Source organism: Stereum hirsutum (genome assembly GCF_000264905.1).
Source record: "Stereum hirsutum FP-91666 SS1 unplaced genomic scaffold STEHIscaffold_10, whole genome shotgun sequence".
NCBI lineage: Eukaryota > Fungi > Basidiomycota > Agaricomycetes > Russulales > Stereaceae > Stereum > Stereum hirsutum.
The window spans coordinates 1,131,731-1,150,195 of NW_006763140.1; the positions used below are offsets into that span (position 1 = coordinate 1,131,731).

An 18,465-nucleotide genomic window follows, 5' to 3' on the forward strand; every position below is an offset into this window, starting at 1 on the left:
TCTTAGTTGAGGTTCTCAACGGTGAGTTCATTCCTATGTATTGTATATCGTCTTCCATGCTGCTGAAAGTTGCTATGCTGTGGAAAACGAGTTATGATGGAAAGAGAGAGCAAAGTAGACGGTGACTCAAGCTGGGAGGCGCCTTTATCTGGTCCGCGGAGTTTGAACTTCACGACGTCACGAGAGCCGGAGCCGCAGGATCGGCTTCTCTGGAAATTCGTTTTCTTGCTCCGTTCGCTGACCGAGTTTCTCCTGAGTCCGCCACACTCAACTGTATTTCTATATAATTTCTACCCTCTAGACGTCTGCATCATGGACAATGCATCCAGCTCGTCGTCTTCAGCCCCAGCTGTCGACAAGAAAAAGCCTGTGGTCATCATCACCATTGGCATGGCCGGTGCGGGCAAATCGACCTTCGTCCAGAGGATCAACTCGTACCTTCACTCCCAAGAACCACCCTCTCCTCCATACGTTCTGAATCTGGACCCAGCCGTCACGAGCACCAACTTTGAGCCCAATATTGATATCAGAGATACCGTTGATTATCAGGAGGTCATGAAGCAGTGTGTTCCCGTTCAACTGCTCAGCACCTTGACTCTGATTTCCTGAGGCGAGCATGTTGGAAGGTATAACCTCGGACCTAACGGCGGTATTTTGACCGCATTGAACCTTTTCACGACAAAATTTGACCAGGTGCTCGAGCTGGTGGAGAAGAGGGCGGAGACTGTCGAGTACGTCCGCTTGTTATCCTCCTATATGTTGTGGCGGACAAAATTTTGACTATGCGGACACAGTTATGTTATCTTGGATACGCCTGGTCAAATAGAGATCTTTACCTGGTCTGCATCTGGTGCTATCATTACGGATGCTGTGGCCTCGTCTTTACCCACCGTTGTGGCGTATATCATCGACACTCCCCGTACAACCGCTCCCGCCACCTTCATGTCGAATATGTTGTACGCTTGCAGGTGCGCGCTTCTATTCTCATTCAGTCAATCAGGACACTGGCCCCTGCAGTGATTTGTGTCTTCTTTGTGGCACATAAGCCTGGCTCAGAGCTGGGGTCGTTGAACAGGTCCTCGAGCCTTGGCAGCGAAACACTCCTCTGTGAGCTAATCAGGAGCGATGCTCAATGACTACTCTTACTCGGCCATCAGAGCGTTTCGACGCCAAGAGTCGAGGCTACAGCCATGAAGGCGGTATTTGAGTGGCCATCGCGCTTTCCAAATGGTCTCACGATCGATTCTTGTCTTGTTCACAATCACCATACGTCACTCAAAGACTGACATATCGTCTCTAGTATCCTCTACAAAACCAAACTCCCGTTCATCCTCGTCTTCAACAAGACCGACGTTCAACCACACGACTTTGCGCTAGAATGGATGCAAGATTTCGAAGCGTTCCAGGCGGCGCTGGCCTCCCATCAAGGGACGACGGACGACGAAGGGGAGCCTACGTACATGAATAGCCTGATGAACAGTATGAGTCTGGTTCTAGACGAATTTTACAAGCACCTGAAGGTAAGCGTTCTACAGCTAGATGTCGTTCTTGCCTCTAAGTCTTGTTCTCTTGTAGGCCGTAGGTGTGTCTAGCATGACTGGAGACGGCGTAAAGGAGTTCTTCGACGCTGTAGAAGCTTCTAGAGGAGAATACGAGAGGTGTTTTTTCAATTCATTCCTTCAACGCAAGGCATGGTGTACTAATACACATTCAGGGAATATCTCCCGGAACTAACGCGCGCAAAAGCTCAGCGTGACGAGACACTGAAGCAGAAGCAAGACGAGTCGATGAGCCGTGTGATGAAGGATCTTGCCGTTGACCGTGAACGTAACCCGGCTGCCGCTGCTGCAGACCGGTGGGATCCTGAAGAGGAGGAAGAGGAAGACGAGGGAGATGACATTGATATCATTGATCGAAGTACGTTCCGTCCATCATCTTTGTTCCTACCTCGTGTGATCCATGCCTTCGTCCTCGCTCTTTTCGTGCATGAGCGCATCACCTTTGTCGTGACTCTGATACATACAACGTTCCACCCTCGATACGACGCTGACGACCATTATCTACATGCTCTTTCCGCACAGGTGAAGAGCCGTGGCCTGGCCAGTACATAGACCTAACTCAGTCTCGACGAAGAGAGGACGAGGGGATGTCGTGGCCGAGGCCCACATAGTACATTGACACTGTACCAGCAAGACGCAGCGTGTAACTTTAACATCCCCTGTACAACGCGATAGAAGCGAGCGGAGTATACTCGTATACTCCAACACGACGATATCAGGCTTGCGTCATGGTGGTTACTATGCGATGGTGGCTTGACCAGCATGATGAGAATATCCCGACTGAATGAGGCGTCTCCTGAGGTCTCCTGGCGTCCCGGCCGCTGCGGAACCTCCACCCGCTTTCACTCTGGCAGGTCTGAAACCTTCTTGTCCCCTGGTTTACTGAGTCCTTCCGATTTCCCTCGGTTTCTACATACGATATGTCCCGTTCAGAACCCTGAATTTACCTCACGGAGGCAGAGTCTAACTGGTAGTTGAAGTAGCGTTTGATCGCACAGAGGATCTCCCCCAGCGAACGAGTGAAATGCGGGGATATCACTACCCAGAACTTGAGTACACAACAATAAGCGACCGAATCGTGGGGAGAGGGCATGTCAAAAGGAGTGACACGGGCCGTCTGCATGATGTCCTCAGAGATCCTGGGTGTCCAAGAATGGGTGTATGAAAGGACGCCACCCACCGGACCCGGCCAAGGAGCGGGTGGCGAAGTCGAGGCGCGCGTGTGAAACGGTCGAACCGAGGCGAGCGATCAAATGATTACGTAATCGAGGGTCTAACAAAACGCTGCCCACGCTCGCTCGGTCTTGTCAGTCCTCCACCACAGCGCCTTCCTCAACACTCGTCGCCTCCCGCCAATCAATCCCGCCTCAACAGCCAGCAAGCTTGGAGATCAGACTCACGGCTTCGTATTCTCCAGAACGTTCATCGACATCTACGCACCTTTCATCTACCGGTTCACTCGTATAACACTTCGTTGACCATGGAACGGTCAGTCGCCCGCTCGTTAGTGCGGGGCAACTCTTGACTGACTAGAATTTGAATCGTGGTCAATAGTTATGCTAAACTTGAGAAGATTGGTGCGTCTTCTTGGTCTTGTTCATTTCATGCAGTTCACTGACGCTCGCTCAATGTCCCACAGGCGAAGGTTAGCTGCCACATGTATCCCCGCCTTCCCCGATAACTTGTATTGAATGTCGGCTTCCTCTTGCTTCCGCTCCTTAGGAACATACGGTGTCGTCTACAAGGCTCGAGATGTGAACACGGAACAGATTGTAGCGCTCAAGAAGATTCGTCTCGAGGCAGAAGACGAAGGCGTACCGAGCACCGCCATCCGAGAGATCAGTCTCCTCAAGGAACTCAAGAACGACAACGTCGTGAGGTACGTTTCTCCCGCTCCCACCAAGCTCACTTGCACTCTGAGCGCAGCATGCCGACCCCGATACCCCTCTCCAACCGTTTGATATCTACTCTTCATCGTCATCTGACTTGGCGTGTTCGTATGCATCTCTATTCGGCATTGTCTGTAGGTTACTCGACATTGTCCACGCCGACCAGAAACTGTACCTCGTGTTCGAGTTCCTCGACGTCGATCTGAAGAAATACATGGAACTGGGCAATAACTCCGGTCAACCGATTTCACTAGACCTTTGCAAGGTGAGTTGCATCATCCTTGGGTGGCGGCCCAGTGGCGGTCGGTTCTTCGTTTGAAATTCCATCCGTATTCCATATGCGGCTAACATACGCGTGTACAACGCGCTGTTTCGTCGCATCGACGCGTCCTCTTCTCTTTGTTTCCTCCTTTCTTTACGGCAACACGTTTGTACGGCACCCGTTTGTACATCTTTGTGGCTTCTTGCTATGTACAGGCTACATTGACGCCACTTAGACACCGTGGTCTATATTTTGATGGGTATCACGTGATGGCGTTGAACCACGTTGTGGCGTCGATCATTTCGCCCCTTTTCTGCTCCTCGCGCCACTGAAGCAAAAACTGATTGCCTTTCGTTTTGCAGAAATTCACTCACCAACTTACCTCGGGTCTTTTATACTGCCACTCACACAGGATTCTTCACCGTGACTTGAAGCCACAGAATCTGCTCATCGACAAGTATAATAATCTCAAGCTCGCCGATTTCGGTCTTGCTCGCGCCTTTGGTATTCCTATGCGTACCTACACTCATGAAGTACGCAGAACATTTGTTTTTATATCCACTTGCCTTATATCCTGACTTTTGATTTGAACTGTGATAGGTCGTGACACTTTGGTATAGGGCTCCCGAAGTCCTGCTTGGCTCCCGTCAATACTCGACCGCTATCGACATGTGGTCCGTGGGGTGCATTTTTGCAGAGATGGTTATGAGGGGCAATCCTCTCTTCCCCGGTGACTCTGAAATCGACCAGATATTCAAGATCTTCCGGTTCGTGTTTCATACTACCTCCACGTTGTATCCGTCCGAGTCATACCCTTTACTGACATGATCCTTCTGTGTGTAGGATACTGGGAACACCGAACGACGAGACGTGGCCTGGGATCCGCGCTCTGCCCGACTATAAGCCTACATTCCCCCAATGGTCAAAACAGGACCTTGGGGAGCAGGTGCCGTACTTGGATAGGGCAGGACTTGACTTGCTTCAAGTGCGTTATTTCATCTTCCCTTATTCGTCGATGACATTCGAATCGAAGTGCTGATGGCTTCTTCGGCGATAGCAAACTTTGGCATACGACGCTGCAAGGCGCATCTCAGCTAAACGGGCAATGAAGCACCCCTACTTCGCTGACTATCCATGATGACCTCCGCCTCTCCTCCACTTCTTACCCCATCCACATATCCTTCTTCTTCCAATCACGTCCTCCACTCATATGCATCCTGGCCCATATAGTCTGGCCTAGTCTTTTTCTCTCGCGTTCGCTTCTCATTTCCTTTCTGTGATGTTTCCTCCTCCGCATTGTGTGTCATAGTCATATCCCGCAAACCCTCCTATTGTTAGTCATCCCCGTACTGCATCTCATTTCACGTCCCACCCCGTCTCGTGTTTCCCATTGTCATAGTCGTTGTCGTCATCGTTGCATCTCGTTCGACCTTTCGAACCTCTTTCAAGTTCACGTCACTCTTTCCGTCGCGATCATCCCTCTTTGCCCTTCTCCCTTGTTGTTCAATCGTCGTCCCTTTCCCTTCAATCATTTGTTCTTTTCTTTTCATGATATGCTATACATCTGTGACATGTTAGTGATCTTTTAGTTGTCCCTGATGATTTCAACGTCTGCCGTGTTGACTTTTTTTGACACGTTTATGGATGATTCCCAGTGCATAACGCATGAACGATGATCCATATATGACAATTTGTTCAGTCCGTCATTCGGGATCCCTTTTGCGGTGATTGCAGCGATTTCACTTCTTCCTCTTCGTCGTAGTTTGCAGGTCGCTGTGTAGCAGTTTTATTTTGACCGTGGCTTAGTTGGTTTCCCCTTGGCCTCTTCACTTCGACCACCACTACCACCACCGTCATCATATACTCCCAACCCGATGCATATGTAGATCAGGCTCGGGTCACATATTTGGGTTTTCGAATGGTTTCGGTGGTCAGCTACTCCTGTGTCGACTGGGGTCCAGGAAGACGAGTTTGATAGTTTCCGCGTACGATATTACCGTAGGTACGCGGATGTACAAGATGAAGTGTTCTGTTACGATATATGTTTTTCTACCCCTTGAATTTGACCCCTTTGTACTTGATTTTCCGACACTTCTGACCGTCCTGAGTTTCAGTCGTGGGCCACTCAACCAATATGGTAAATGGGACACCTGCTATAGCCCCTATTCGAGTCGAAGCTCGAAGAGTGCAGTTGCGTTTCCCGTCCAAGTCGCAATCGTAATTTTACAACTCAAACCTCGACCACCGCAACTCACTCCTCGTCCGTTACACGAATGACGACCTTGCCGACGTGCTTCTGAGCCTTGACGTACTCGAAAGCCTCCTTCGCCTGCGAGAATGCAAACTCTTTGTCGATGACGGGTTTCAAGCCTTTCCCTTCGATAAACCTGACCATGTCCTCTAGTTCCGTTCTTGGTCCAATCAATATGCCCTGCGATACAAAACGTTAACGCGACATCAATTGTTGAACATCAAGGCCATGGCCACATTCTATCATATGAAACTCACCTTATAAGTAACATGCCTTCTAATCGCCAAAACCGCGATCCCCACCTCATCCTCACTGATCCCCTTCCCCCCAAGATAGCCAATCGCATTAATCAACCCCCCAAACCTCACCGCCCCAAAACTCCTCACCAACGTATGCTGTCCTCCCACCTCAATAACCTGATCCGCGCCCCTCCCATCCGTAAGCCTCAGCACCTCGGCGTCCCAATCTCGCGTCGTAGTGTAATTGATCGTGTGCGTCGCGCCGAGGGAGGTGGCGAGCGCGAGTTTGGAGGCGGAGGAGGAGGTGATGATGGTGGAAGCGCCGGCGAGAGAGGCGATTTGGAGCGCGAAGATGGAGACGCCGCCTGTACCGAGGATGAGCACGGTTTGGCCAGGTTTGAGAGGTTGGAGGCCGTAGAGAGCTGTCCAGGCCGTGCCTGCTGCTATGGGCAGCGTACTTCCCTGTTTATCACATTCACAATCGCAGGTAGGTGAGTATTGTAGGTAAGTCACTGGTTTGGAGACCGACTCAGAGGGTACCTAGACGAACCTGAGCATACGTATATCCATCCGGTAATCTCAACAAACTCTTCTCCTCGAATATTCTATAGCTCTGCAGGACGCCCTCGAGCGGTAATCCCAGCCCACTCTCCCTCAGAATTTCCTGCGTAATCTCCCCAGCGACGTGCTCCGTATTAAACACACTCATCACTCTATCTCCCGTGCTCAACCTCTTCACTCCTGCTCCTACACTAACGATCTCACCACCGAAATCGCTGCATGGAACCAAGCACGGTTCGGATGATGAATTGCCGGCTGCGCCAGAGGCGGTCATCCCTTTGTGGTGCGTGTAGAGCCCGGAGATGACTTCGATGTCGCGATAGTTGAGGGAGACGGCATGGATGCGGACGAGGACTTGGGTGGGAAGGAGGGAGGAGGATGAGGGGATGGGGACGTCGTGTTCGAGTTGGAGGGTGGAGATTGATTTAAAGTCGGTCGTCCAACGGTCCATCGTGGCCATGTTTTTATTATTATCTCAGGTTAGAAATCGAACTTGCTCGAAAGTTAGTGTATGAAGTCGGATGAGGGAGGGTGTCGGAAGAGGAAATAGGCACGACGAGACCGGGACGTGTATAGCTTCTGAAGGTTCATCCGATTGAGGTTTAGAAGCTGGGATAACAAATCGCTGGTACAGTAGCAAGATTTTGTCGAATGACGAACTTTCGCAACGGCTCGTATCGGAAGCCTTGAAAGCCCCTGAGTGGCACTTTGAACCTTTGTGGCGCCATATGGCTATCCGAGTCGGACATACTGACTCTCTGTACTGAGACCACTGGCTGAACAACCAACGAAAAACAAAGTGTACACTCAGCAGACAGTACATGTCCATATGCCCATTGCTTTGTCCATCTTCGACGATGACATGAGAGATAACGCACTTACTCATCGGCCCTCTCACGATGCAGAGTTTTCGATAGTATAAAACGGCCAATTTGTACCTCAAGTATTCGAAGCCCGAACTTCTTTCCTCTTCCTTGAATTTTGTTCACAAGCAGACTACTATGAACGCAGCTCAAACCCTCGAAGACATCAAAGGCGAAATCGTCGTCCTCGCCCAGGTATGTTTTACGCCACAACACATCCACCTCCACCCACCTCCCTCCACTCCTCCCCCGCCCTCCTCACTATTATCCCTCACTTCTGCATCTCCGAAATAACATGACACTCTGACGGGTCTATAAACAACCAGGTCTCGTTCAAAACTTCCCTCAGCCCCTCCGAGCTCCACACCTGGATCTCAAAAATGAAAGCCAGCGCGTCCTCCGAGCCCGGAACGCTCGAGTTCAGTTGGTCGAGGAACGGCCCAGAGAGCGCGTACGAGTTCGTGGTATGGGAGCGATATGCGAGTAAGGAGGCGTTCGTGGCGTGCGTGTTTCTTTTATTTAACTTGCTGTGGCACCCGACTCTTCGAGTGGCTGATTGGTTTATTTCTTTGATTTGGTTTGGTGGCCGGGTGGTCGTGGTTGTGCTTGTGGTCGGGGTACACACAACAGGCACACTTCGAGCGATCTCTTCAAGGAAATCGGAGCCGCGGATATCTTGGCGAAGGCGAGTATCCAGTCGATCGCAAGAAACGCCTTTCGCTAACATCTCGTATACAGGCCCCCACCGTATCCTTTTTCCACGGAGCATTGAAGGAAAGCGCCTAGTACGTAGGCGGGTGCTGTGCCATTCATGATGCATGACGCGTGGAGGGTTGGTGGACACGGAAGAGATTGTTAGACATGTCGGGATTCCGAGTCGTCCGGCAGATCTGGGCGGGGAGAATGAACAAAGAAACAGATATGTAATAATCAGAGTGTATGTAGTATATCCAGCGTCGAGAGATGGTTCGGGAGTTATAAGTACAAGCACTGGCTGGTTGGCCAGCTAGGTCTCCCCATCCAGAGAAATCTGAAATCGATACAGAGAGGGTCCACAACAGACTGCATAGGAATCACAGAGGATGTGAAAGCAACAAGGAGATAAAACGTGGTGAAACAGGAGAGGATAGAGGGAGGACAGAGAAAAGAGCATGGCTGAACCAACCGCCTCGTGTAGAGCATTGAATGCCCAACGTCCACGGGGGCGATTATTTCGTAAATGTAGCGCCTTGCGCCGCTGGCGAGGGATAATAGTTCGGCGGTGGCACTTCTCCATCGCGTACGGGAGGCGGTCCAGCGGGCTATACACATCGCGACAATCGAGTCAGCCGACGCGTCTCTGAAACTCGGATCAAAACGAACGTACAGGTGCGAATTGCGGGTCCCCATAAGCATGCGTCGGGGGTGGGTATTGTGGACCACCTGGTGAACCTCCGCCGTAATATTGGTTGTAATTGGGATAGCCTGCGCCGGTGCCCTGAGGGCCGTAATATTGTGGTTGGTAGCCGTTGGGCTGAGCTTGAGCCTGTGTGACGTAGGCGAGGTTGGCTCGTTGGATGCGACGGCGACGGTAAAAGGAGAGGAGGGCGATGAGAATAATAAAGCCGACAACTGAACGAAATGGTAGGATGGATGATAGGCGGTCAGTAAGACCGGAACTTCATCGCGACGGGGTGATGGACGCACCTATGGCTACGGCGATACCGATACGGACGCCGTTACTGGTACGACAGCGTTCGACACCGAAACTGAAGAAGAGAATTTTGAGCGATACATCTAACGGGAAGAATGAAAAAGTACGTACCTGTCTACCTCACAGACTCTAGCATCTGCTCCTGGGATGAAACCTGCCAAGACAGCGCCTACTGCACCGAGCAACAAGCTCGAAGGTCGTGATCGTGCGACTGATCCAAGAGCAAACCACGGTACCCTAATCAGCTTTCTAACTCCTATCAACTCCTAAGAGTGCAAGCAAAGCAACTCACCAGTCATATCGGAAAAGGGGTACGTCTCAACAATCAAGTTCGTGAAGGGGTCGTTCTGTGTGTGGGATAAGGGCTCGACCGGTCGTGAAATGTTCTGTGGGGTTATGTAGCAGTGGTGTGGTGGATGATGATGGTATGGTACTGGTGACAGCTCGCGCAGCGGACCTGGGAAAAATGGGTTGGTCAGTACAGCGCTCTAAAAGGGCATTTATATTCGCATAGGTCAGTGAGGCAGACATAATTGCATAGCCTCAAAACCGAACCCCAGGCGGGATGCTGGATGCCCGCAATGCCCACCGAGTGCCCACGAAGGCTGTGCGTGTCAAGTAAGATGATATGCAGGCCCATAGGGCTTGACCATTGTTCTGCCAACTCGAATCGAAAGGACACTCACTGTAAGTAGAGGGATGGGTGGGAGACGTGGGGGAAGATGAGGTTAATAAAGAAGAGGAGGATGGCAAAGCGGTGCCAAGGCGCGGCGAGATCCTTCGAGAGTTTCACATTTGTTCCGACGCTGTGGCCATGCGGGGTCGGATGACGTGCACACAGTCCGTTCTTGGCACCGGGAATCCGGATTTCGCCGCGGTCCGCCACCAGGAACCATCTTATTATCTTGGCGTGCCACTGTGGCGCCCTCGGCAGGATATGTACGTTGTCGTCGACGATGGTCGAGTTTCTGCGATTCCAAGCGAGCCCTTGCGCTTCGTAAAGGACAAGAATGCACTCGGACTGAAGCACGAAGCACTCAACGCAAAAACTCGTCACATCAGTGTCAGCAGCTGCAGTAGCGTATGGGGTGGTACAACGAAAAGCGTGAGTAAGATTCAGATTAAGGACAGCATGGGTGCACATATGTAGACACAAAAAAAAGAGACAACCACAACCTCGACGGGCAGACAAGTAAACGATGGATCGATGACGGGCGCTGCACGTAACACGTAAATAGAGAACGTAAATAATTGAAGACACAAAAATCACAGGGATTGACGAAAAGAAGAGAATTACGACACAGAGAACACGCGGGAAGAGAAATAAGGAAAGCCATGGCACGACGAGCGAGAAGCGAGAAGGGAAGACAAGAGAAAGAGTGAGTCGAGGGGGACAACATAAGCTCGCGATCCGAGCGGGCCAGGAGGAAGGAAAGGGGAAAAAACTGAAAGATGGGGACGCTGTGTCGAGCGGAGGGTATCAACATTTAGAGGCGAGAGGGGATATACGACGAGAGATAAATTGTTGACGAAGGAATGTGTACGTTATGCATATGTAGGATATGTAAGGATCCGAGTGGAATGATCCAAATAAGAGGTGACTGAACAGAACGGAGTGAAACTGAGTGACGAGCACGTCTCGACACCGTCGACGTTATTGCACAGTGATGACGGATCGAGCGAACGACTGAGAGATAGCAGCGGGGAGACGATATGGTAACGGAAGGAACGACTATGTAGCAGCAGGGAGATGAGTCAACGGAATACGACCACTGTGGGCCGCACTCGCCCTTTTACCGAAAAAACATGGAACAAGAGAAAAGCAAAACAGCTAAAAAGGAAAAGGACGATGGACCGCTGTACGCGCATAATTGAGGGCAAGGCGATCAGTGGAATGGGCAAAAAGATGGGAATGACCGTGTATGATGATATCCCCTCACGAACATCCATCCAGCTCTGATATCCCCTCACGAACATCCATCCAGCTCTGTCTGCCCATCAGCCATCTTCACCCAACATTCATGCCTCTTCCTCCTCCTCCTCCTCGACCACGTTATGCAACGGCGCTCCATGCACGTATCGCGACGGAGATTCTGCTCTCGGCTCAAACTCCAACACCGGGGGTTCTAATTTATCTGCTTGAGGAGGAGTTTTCGTATGAGAGGGAGGAGTAACGGACGGTGTTATGTCTCTCTCCTTGCTCTTCGGCGGAACTACGGGCAGACGCGCGACGGGCGACGCGATGCTACTAGTTGCTCCACCCCGCTCGCGTTCGCGATACATCTCGATGAGCGCTGCCGTCTTGTTCGACACCGGTTTGGCGGGCACGGCGGGCGACTTCTCTGGTGCGGCTGGCGTCGAGCCGGGTGCGTCGTAGTCGGGGTGGGGAAACCCAGGCGACGGCTCTTCTACGGCCTCGAAATCGTCGGACATGGTGATAGACTGAGTAGGCCCGGCGGAAAGAGGAGGATAGTCCGTCATGTCGTCAGTATCGCGCGAGCGTCGGCCAATCGCACCCCGGGGATCATCTTCATCGTCGTCGTCGTCGTCGTCGTCGCCACTAGCCGAGTGCGGAGGTCGACGTTCGGGATGCAAGTCGAAGTAGCCCATGCGCCTCTGCTGTGTCGTCGGTGGCGGTGCCGCTCCGTCCTCGGCATCGTACTCCGCCGTCTCAGCGTCTCCCGTATCCGTCACCGAAGGCGTATCATCGAGCGTATCCGTGTCAGTAGTGTGCACCGGAGCGCCAGACATCGTCATCGGCTCGATATCATCCCCCTCGTCGTCTTCGTCATCCGGAACCTTGCCTTGAACAGCAGCCAGAGCCGCAGCGACCTCCATACTCGCCAACTCAGGATCCGAGCGCCCACCTTTCAAGCCCCGTCCTCTCGGGACCCTCAACTCCGCCTCCTGGTTGTTCAACCTCCTGCCGGAATTCGCGACGAGGATATCGACCCAGGCGTCGTCCTTGGACTGCCTCCTCTGGCTCTTCGACGTCGTCGGATCGCCGGTCCCGTTGGACTCGTTCAGTTCGTCATCACTGTAGCTCGCCAGACGAGTTTCAAAATCGACATTCTCATATTCAGAAGGAGGAATGACCGACTTGCGAGCATTCGGGCTCGTGACGCTTGGAATCAGTCGAAACCGCGACTTCTTCCCGGTCACAGGCGATCCAGCACCACCCGGCGTCGACGGAGAGTCCGAGCGCGGCGTCGGGGTGCCTGCCCTCTGTCCTGAGATGACGGCGAACTGCTTGGTCGAGAGAGGCGAGCTGATCTGAGCTCCGACGGATGGAGGCGGTAAGCCGGTGGTGACGGACTTGACGGCGCCGTTCTTGTTGAGCGATAGGACTTTGGTGGAACTGTTGCCGCCGCGGAGCATGCCTTCGAAGTCGACTTCGCCGTAGGTTGCGGTTCGTGGGACGTGGCCGATCACGTATGGGCGACCGTTGAGTGTGGCGGCAGGCTTCCACTGCTTCGACTTGGTCGTGGTGAACAGCGAGACGAGTTTGCGTTTGTTGCCGGAGGTGAGCTGTTGTCTGTATTCGAGAGGGACGAATTCTTCGAAGAGGAAGAGGATCTGGGAGCTTCGTGGATCTGCGTCACCGGTTACCGTCGATTTGGCCACCGGAAGGGCTTTGAATTCCACCTGCGACCGACGATGAGGCAAACATCGTGCACAGAGTAGTAATCGCGGAGACGCACCAATGCCCAGTTACACTCCCTGTCCAGCTCCTCCTCTCGTTCCATATCCATCCATCCACCACCGTATACCAGATCACAAAAGACATCGACGAAGGCTTCCTCGATCACCTCCTCGGATCCCATCACGGGATTAGTATCCCACCCAAACGGCGGCAACGCGCGCTGCGTCTTCTTCAACTTCCGGGTGATCTCGGCTTGATTCGACGGCCAGGACGAAATGGTGTTCGAGACGGGGGCGCTGAATTGGAGTGTGGCGTTGAGTGGTGCATCGGTGCGCGAGAAGCCAGAGGAAGAGAAATCGGTCCAGGTCAAAGTCTGACGCTTCGCCGTGCGAGACTAAAGTTCGAGATAGAGATTCATCATCATCAAGTGTGCCGATCATAGTTATATCCACGAAATGAAACGATAAAGAACAACATACCGTCCTCGCGCTCTCCGTAAGGTCGAACTGCAGCTTCTTCTCGTCCGTCCCCAGCCCACCGAAACCCACCGACTCAAACTCGCCCCACTTCAGATCTGCAAGATTCCTGAACCTCTCCTCGTTCACCAGCGACTCTCCCTTCGGCTTTCCAAGTAGGTAATCATTGTTACTCGTCAAGGATCCGCTCGCGCTGGTGGTAGAGCCGGAAGAGGATACGGTACTGGGCGACCCGGGCCCGGTGTTAGGGTGGAAGTTCACAGGAAGGTCCATCCGCTTCTTGTATCCGTCCGCGTACCGTGGTGACAGCTTCAATGTTGACGGCGCGACTCGCTCCCACTCTCGCGAACTCGCGAGTCCGCCGCCCGAGGATTCTGGAGTGCGCGTGCCCCAGCTGGCCGCGTTCTTGACAAGGTCGGGGGTGTAAAAGCGGACGTTGCGTCGTACGCTGACAACGCGGACCGTCCGAGCTCCGCGACGAGGCGATAGCTTCTCTTTCTTCGTTCGTGCCGCGGGAAGCATAGCTGGGTAGCCACGAATCCAGTCCTTGAGGCGGGTCGGTACACCCATGGAGGTCGCGCTACCGTGGCCAAGACTGCTCGATGATGTGTTATTGGGGTTGTCTTGGAAGCGAATGAAGGAGAGAATGAGATGTTCCATGGCGTTTGTCGCGCGGAGGTAGTGAACGTAGGTGTGATGGAATGGAAGCGCCGCAGGACCCAGTCCGAAGACGAGAGGCCCGAAAAGAGGGGAAAGAGTGGGTGGAGTATGGCCGGAAGAAGCGGAATGGGCAGTCAAACGAGTAAGGAGAGTGAGGACGTTGATGATTATGGCCTGAAGGGGCGGCGGCATGGGTTTGACGAACTCGGCGAAGTGTGAAGGCGGGTAATTGAGCACTTAAAAAAAGGACAGATGATATTCATGAGCGATCACTCGACTCGTATATATGATTATGTGCGCTCACAGATCTCTGCCTCGCTCCATTCAACGTAGAAGTCCCACGCGACCAGCCCACGAACGGCGTTACCGCCGACCAAGCGGACGACTCTGGCCAAGCCCCACCTCAAGCACATCCCAAGCTCATGAGGACCAGCGAACCTAATCTCGTCGCGCCATGCAGTTTCTACGTCTCGGCCAGGAGAAGGTGAGCATGTTCGAATGAAGGCCTGGATGAGCCGTCGGACGCCGGGTGTGTTGATGTCGAGAGCGAGACTAGAGAAGATGAAAGGAGTGGTGAGGCCTCGAGTGCCAAGTTCGTCTGCGACAGCCTTCACAAGCCTGTCCGTCTCTTCCAGACCTAGAATGACATGACGCTGGTAAGAAAGATAGCCGTAGTCGTGGTCGCGCTCGCGAACGGCGGCAGCGACCTCGCCGACGTCCAGACGAGTCGGAGGTTCGAGACTGAGTGCGAGAAAACTGCCGTCTGGGATCTGTGGGCCTTCGTCCTCGACTGCTGCGTTGCCCTTGCCTCGTGCGGTGGAGACGGTGCGCGACCTGGATTCCTTCTTCTTGTTGTCCTTCCTAGCAGATGGAAGAGAGACGCCCAAGGCTGATGTCCTGCTCGATATGCGGCCGAACTCGTCGTAGACGACGGCGTCGTCGTTCTGTGCTGGCTTTGGTGTTTTTGCTAGTGACGAAGTTGTGCGAGAGCGGGAGAATAGGCTGGGCATCGAGGTCGTCGACGAGAAGGAGAGTGGCCGTGTCTTCTTGCGCGACAGACTGAAGCGCTTTCCGGATTCGGCCATGGCGTCTCTACCCGCGGACACAATCCGACCGTCGTCTTCGAGCGTCTTTGTACTCACCTTCCCACACGTCGCTAGCAACATCTTCACGTCCACAGAATCGAAGGTCGCCCGAGGTGTCTTCCAAGTGATCAGACAGACGTCGACTCGCCCCGTCTTGCATTCCTCGCTATAAGTACCCCCGACGAGACATGCCACGGCGAATACTAACAACTTTAATTCGCGCCTGGCGACGACAGCAGAATGCACGGACGTCCCTATCCAGGAAACAATGGACCGTCTTCTGCCTTCAATGTATATAATCTGCATTCATCGTGCAGTGACACAAAGAATGGGCGATAAATCCCCATCAGACGTCTCTGAGCTCACTAATAATTTCGTCGAGGCACTTTCACACTCTCAGCTCACATATGGCTCCCGCGACGCCAACCCAGGCAGGATACCCTGCCCAACTTATCTATGGCACTCAGCACTAGCCCACATCGCCGTCCGTCAATTTTAGGAACCTGCCCCATCATGCGATCACAGCTCCCGATGGATGCAAAGAGGAAATCGCCCACACATCCTTGCGGCTTTTGTGCTTCTTCAGCCGCAGAGAATCATCTATCGAGCGTTCGAGCGCAGAGTCTTCTCGAGGCTTCAATACTTCAGTTCAGGATCCACACTCCGGCACCCCCGAGGAACTTAAATACGTTATCGCCCTTCTCTCTTATGGTCGTTCTCTGTCATGCATCCCGTTCTCGTCTTTTCACGGCTCGATAGCGAAGCTTGTTGTCTTTCCTTTCTTCCTCTCAAGGCCTCCATCTTTCGCCTACGCTGTTCGGATCCACGGGAGCCAGGAGCCCAAACACTTTCCTTGATAGCTCTGAATGACGTCGCTGGATTCCGCGTAACATGCCTCCAAATGCTTGCTACCGAACATCACAAACGTTCATGTCCATGTAACGGCCTTAGAAAGGACACGCCAGCGGATTCAGAGAGTCCAAATGCTGAACGGGACTGAAGTGAGTACGTTACGACTGGCCCCGTCAAGGCGGAGCGTTCACTGATTAGCGCTGTAGGATGCGGTTTGGGTGGAGGCCAACTCAGGCTGGCGTAGTCTGTCCACTTCGTCTCTGCGCCCTTCCATTCCAAAAGGCGTTCATCCTATCCAAATTTCATTTTGATTTCGTCGACCTTGCAATGGCACGATACCCCTGAACGAGAGCGATTTCTCTACCAGCTGTAACACCATCGAGGCTACTCACGCCGTCGGGCACCAACGAATCTCGCTTGACCGTCCATGAATAGTTTGACGGCTTCTCTACCTCCATCCTTGTCCTCCCAGATAAGTGGCAAGGACCGAGACCTTTGAGCTTCGTAAGGGTTCGACGCTTTTCTCGTCCGAGGCTCGAGCTATATCGGGCATACAGCGAGCATTGCTCCCCGCTTCTTATGTAGTATGCATGTTCCTTTCGCCGTGGCTGACTGACTATATGAGCTGTCGACACGGCTCCAGGAAGCTGTTTCAGTACGCTCGAAGTCCGCCGCTTTATGTACGGTGTTCTGGGAGAAACGATATACTTAATGACGCAACGGTGCACTTAGCGTTCTGCACGCTACTCCTCCATTCACAGCTCTATCAAGCTACGCACTTCTTCGATGCTTCGATGGATGTCTAAGACACCGGAATATCTTCCATTTTCTGAATCTCGCGATGAGGCCTGACGATATACACACGATCCATGTTCCTAGCCGGAACCCTCCCCCTTGAAGCTTGACAGCCGTCCCCACTCGCCACCGGATCACGAAAATCCACTCGCATTCGCCGTCTATGTTGTATTCGAGTTTCAACAAGTCTTTAGGCTGTACGTTGTGCGAATTAAAAGCTCGTGACAAAATATGATACACTATAGTTTTGGTGGTGTCGTACCCATCACCTCAACGGTACCCGACGAACTAGACGGTACCCGGCGATCTGTGGACGCCTAGACGGTGCCCGACGACGTGATCGTCACCTTTGCCTTCGGTCTTCCAGAGTCGGTCCCGACGGCCTCGACGGCCTTGACGATATCCAACCCCTCGACGACCTCACCGAACACGACGTGCTTGCCGTCTAGCCAGGACGTGACGACGGTGGTGATGAAGAACTAGAAGTGGAAGTGGGAGTCAGAGATGATAAGATGTGTTGCGTGGACGAGTGAGATGCGAGAGTTGGAAGGAGGGGAATGGAGATATAAGACGGAGACGCACTTGAGAGCCGTTGGTGTTCTTTCCGGCGTTGGCCATAGAGAGGAGACCGGGCTTGGTATGCTTCAACACAAAGTTCTCATCTAAACAGACGCACAATACATCATGAATCATCAGCACGTGAACACGATGAACAAAAATAAACCATTATATATATACACACCCTTGAACTTCTCGCCATAAATCGACTTTCCGCCCGTGCCGTTATGGTTCGTGAAGTCGCCACCCTGGAGCATGAACTGTCCGACCCACCATCGTCACTTCCTGATCCCCAAGGTGCACACGCGGAGAAAGAAATCGGACGTACGTTGGGAATGATACGGTGGAAGCCACTTCCCGCATATCCAAACCCGTGCTGCCCAGTCGCCAATTCCCTGAAGTTCTTCGCAGTCCTCGGGACTACATCATCATAGAGCTTGAACACTATCCTGCCCGAGGGCTTCGAGTCAATCGCGATATCGAACTACGCGTATCAACACCCCATCTCGTCAGCTTCCCGCACCACACAACGCGTGCTAGCGTCGAGTACTCACGAATACGTTAGACCTGTCATAATCAACATTCGATACGTGCATCAGTAACAGTGCGAAAAGAATAAGATAACAACGAGCAGAGAGGTTACATGGGTGTTTTTGCTGCTGATGCTGAGGTGGCGAAGCGACGAAGGAAGGAAGCCATTCGTTTTGTGGAGAGTCTCTGGTGGACCGTGGACGTCAACGCGCGTAACTTTTTGCCAACGCGCAACAGAGCTCACGCTTTACGTCACGCTTTCCGCCACACGGCTCCCCGTCGTGGGCCACAACGCAGCGCGTTTGACTCTCGCCCCCGTTTGCAGACTTGCAGTAAAGGTTGACATTAGGAGGTACAAAGTAGGCGTAAGAAAGAATCGTAACATTTGATTCAGAGTGATGATACCAGTTCATCACGCGAGAGATCAAGAAGTGCTCGTATGAGAGTCCGGAGTATGAGGGGCGCCACCTGCTGCAACGTACAAGAAAAAGGTCGTCGATGGAGGGAGGTGCGTATATGAAATGCGGCATAGGGTCATACGGTTATAG

At 52.8% G+C, this 18,465-nt stretch overlaps 6 protein-coding genes across 6 annotated transcripts; 3 read left to right on the forward strand and 3 right to left on the reverse strand.

The window, feature by feature from the left end:
• Positions 1-245: 245 nt before the first annotated feature.
• Positions 246-2,336, forward strand: STEHIDRAFT_81782 (XPA-binding protein 1). Its single transcript, XM_007305758.1, has 7 exons — positions 246-563; positions 627-731; positions 795-968; positions 1,301-1,520; positions 1,576-1,658; positions 1,715-1,917; positions 2,082-2,336. Exons 1-7 carry the CDS (start codon positions 313-315, stop codon positions 2,168-2,170), a joined length of 1,125 nt encoding a protein of 374 aa, XP_007305820.1. The 5' UTR covers positions 246-312; the 3' UTR covers positions 2,171-2,336.
• Positions 2,337-2,923: 587 nt separating this feature from the next.
• STEHIDRAFT_81786 (Pkinase-domain-containing protein) lies at positions 2,924-7,310 on the forward strand. The gene is made up of 9 exons (XM_007305759.1): positions 2,924-3,047; positions 3,114-3,140; positions 3,280-3,438; positions 3,587-3,713; positions 4,073-4,243; positions 4,311-4,477; positions 4,554-4,695; positions 4,768-6,141; positions 6,219-7,310. Exons 1-8 carry the CDS (start codon positions 3,040-3,042, stop codon positions 4,846-4,848), a joined length of 882 nt encoding a protein of 293 aa, XP_007305821.1. The 5' UTR covers positions 2,924-3,039; the 3' UTR covers positions 4,849-6,141; positions 6,219-7,310.
• A 452-nt stretch (positions 7,311-7,762) lies between these two features.
• On the forward strand, positions 7,763-8,348 carry STEHIDRAFT_158689 (uncharacterized protein; the record flags this gene model as incomplete). Its single annotated transcript, XM_007306055.1, has 3 exons — positions 7,763-7,819; positions 7,951-8,126; positions 8,255-8,348. 3 exons carry the CDS (start codon positions 7,763-7,765, stop codon positions 8,346-8,348), a joined length of 327 nt encoding a protein of 108 aa, XP_007306117.1.
• A 484-nt stretch (positions 8,349-8,832) lies between these two features.
• Positions 8,833-9,616, reverse strand: STEHIDRAFT_112496 (uncharacterized protein; the record flags this gene model as incomplete). Its single annotated transcript, XM_007306056.1, has 5 exons — positions 8,833-8,925; positions 8,991-9,235; positions 9,311-9,372; positions 9,429-9,573; positions 9,610-9,616. The coding sequence occupies 5 exons, from the start codon at positions 9,614-9,616 to the stop codon at positions 8,833-8,835; spliced, it is 552 nt and encodes a 183-aa protein (XP_007306118.1).
• Positions 9,617-11,336: 1,720 nt separating this feature from the next.
• On the reverse strand, positions 11,337-15,106 carry STEHIDRAFT_60704 (uncharacterized protein; the record flags this gene model as incomplete). The annotated part of the gene is made up of 4 exons (XM_007305713.1): positions 11,337-12,962; positions 13,019-13,354; positions 13,440-14,332; positions 14,401-15,106. 4 exons carry the CDS (start codon positions 15,104-15,106, stop codon positions 11,337-11,339), a joined length of 3,561 nt encoding a protein of 1,186 aa, XP_007305775.1.
• A 1,819-nt stretch (positions 15,107-16,925) lies between these two features.
• STEHIDRAFT_99927 (uncharacterized protein) lies at positions 16,926-18,117 on the reverse strand. Its single transcript, XM_007306057.1, has 6 exons — positions 18,030-18,117; positions 17,941-17,953; positions 17,715-17,870; positions 17,571-17,646; positions 17,411-17,490; positions 16,926-17,307 (listed from the first exon to the last, which is right to left on the reverse strand). The coding sequence occupies exons 1-6, from the start codon at positions 18,083-18,085 to the stop codon at positions 17,146-17,148; spliced, it is 543 nt and encodes a 180-aa protein (XP_007306119.1). The 5' UTR covers positions 18,086-18,117; the 3' UTR covers positions 16,926-17,145.
• Positions 18,118-18,465: the final 348 nt, after the last annotated feature.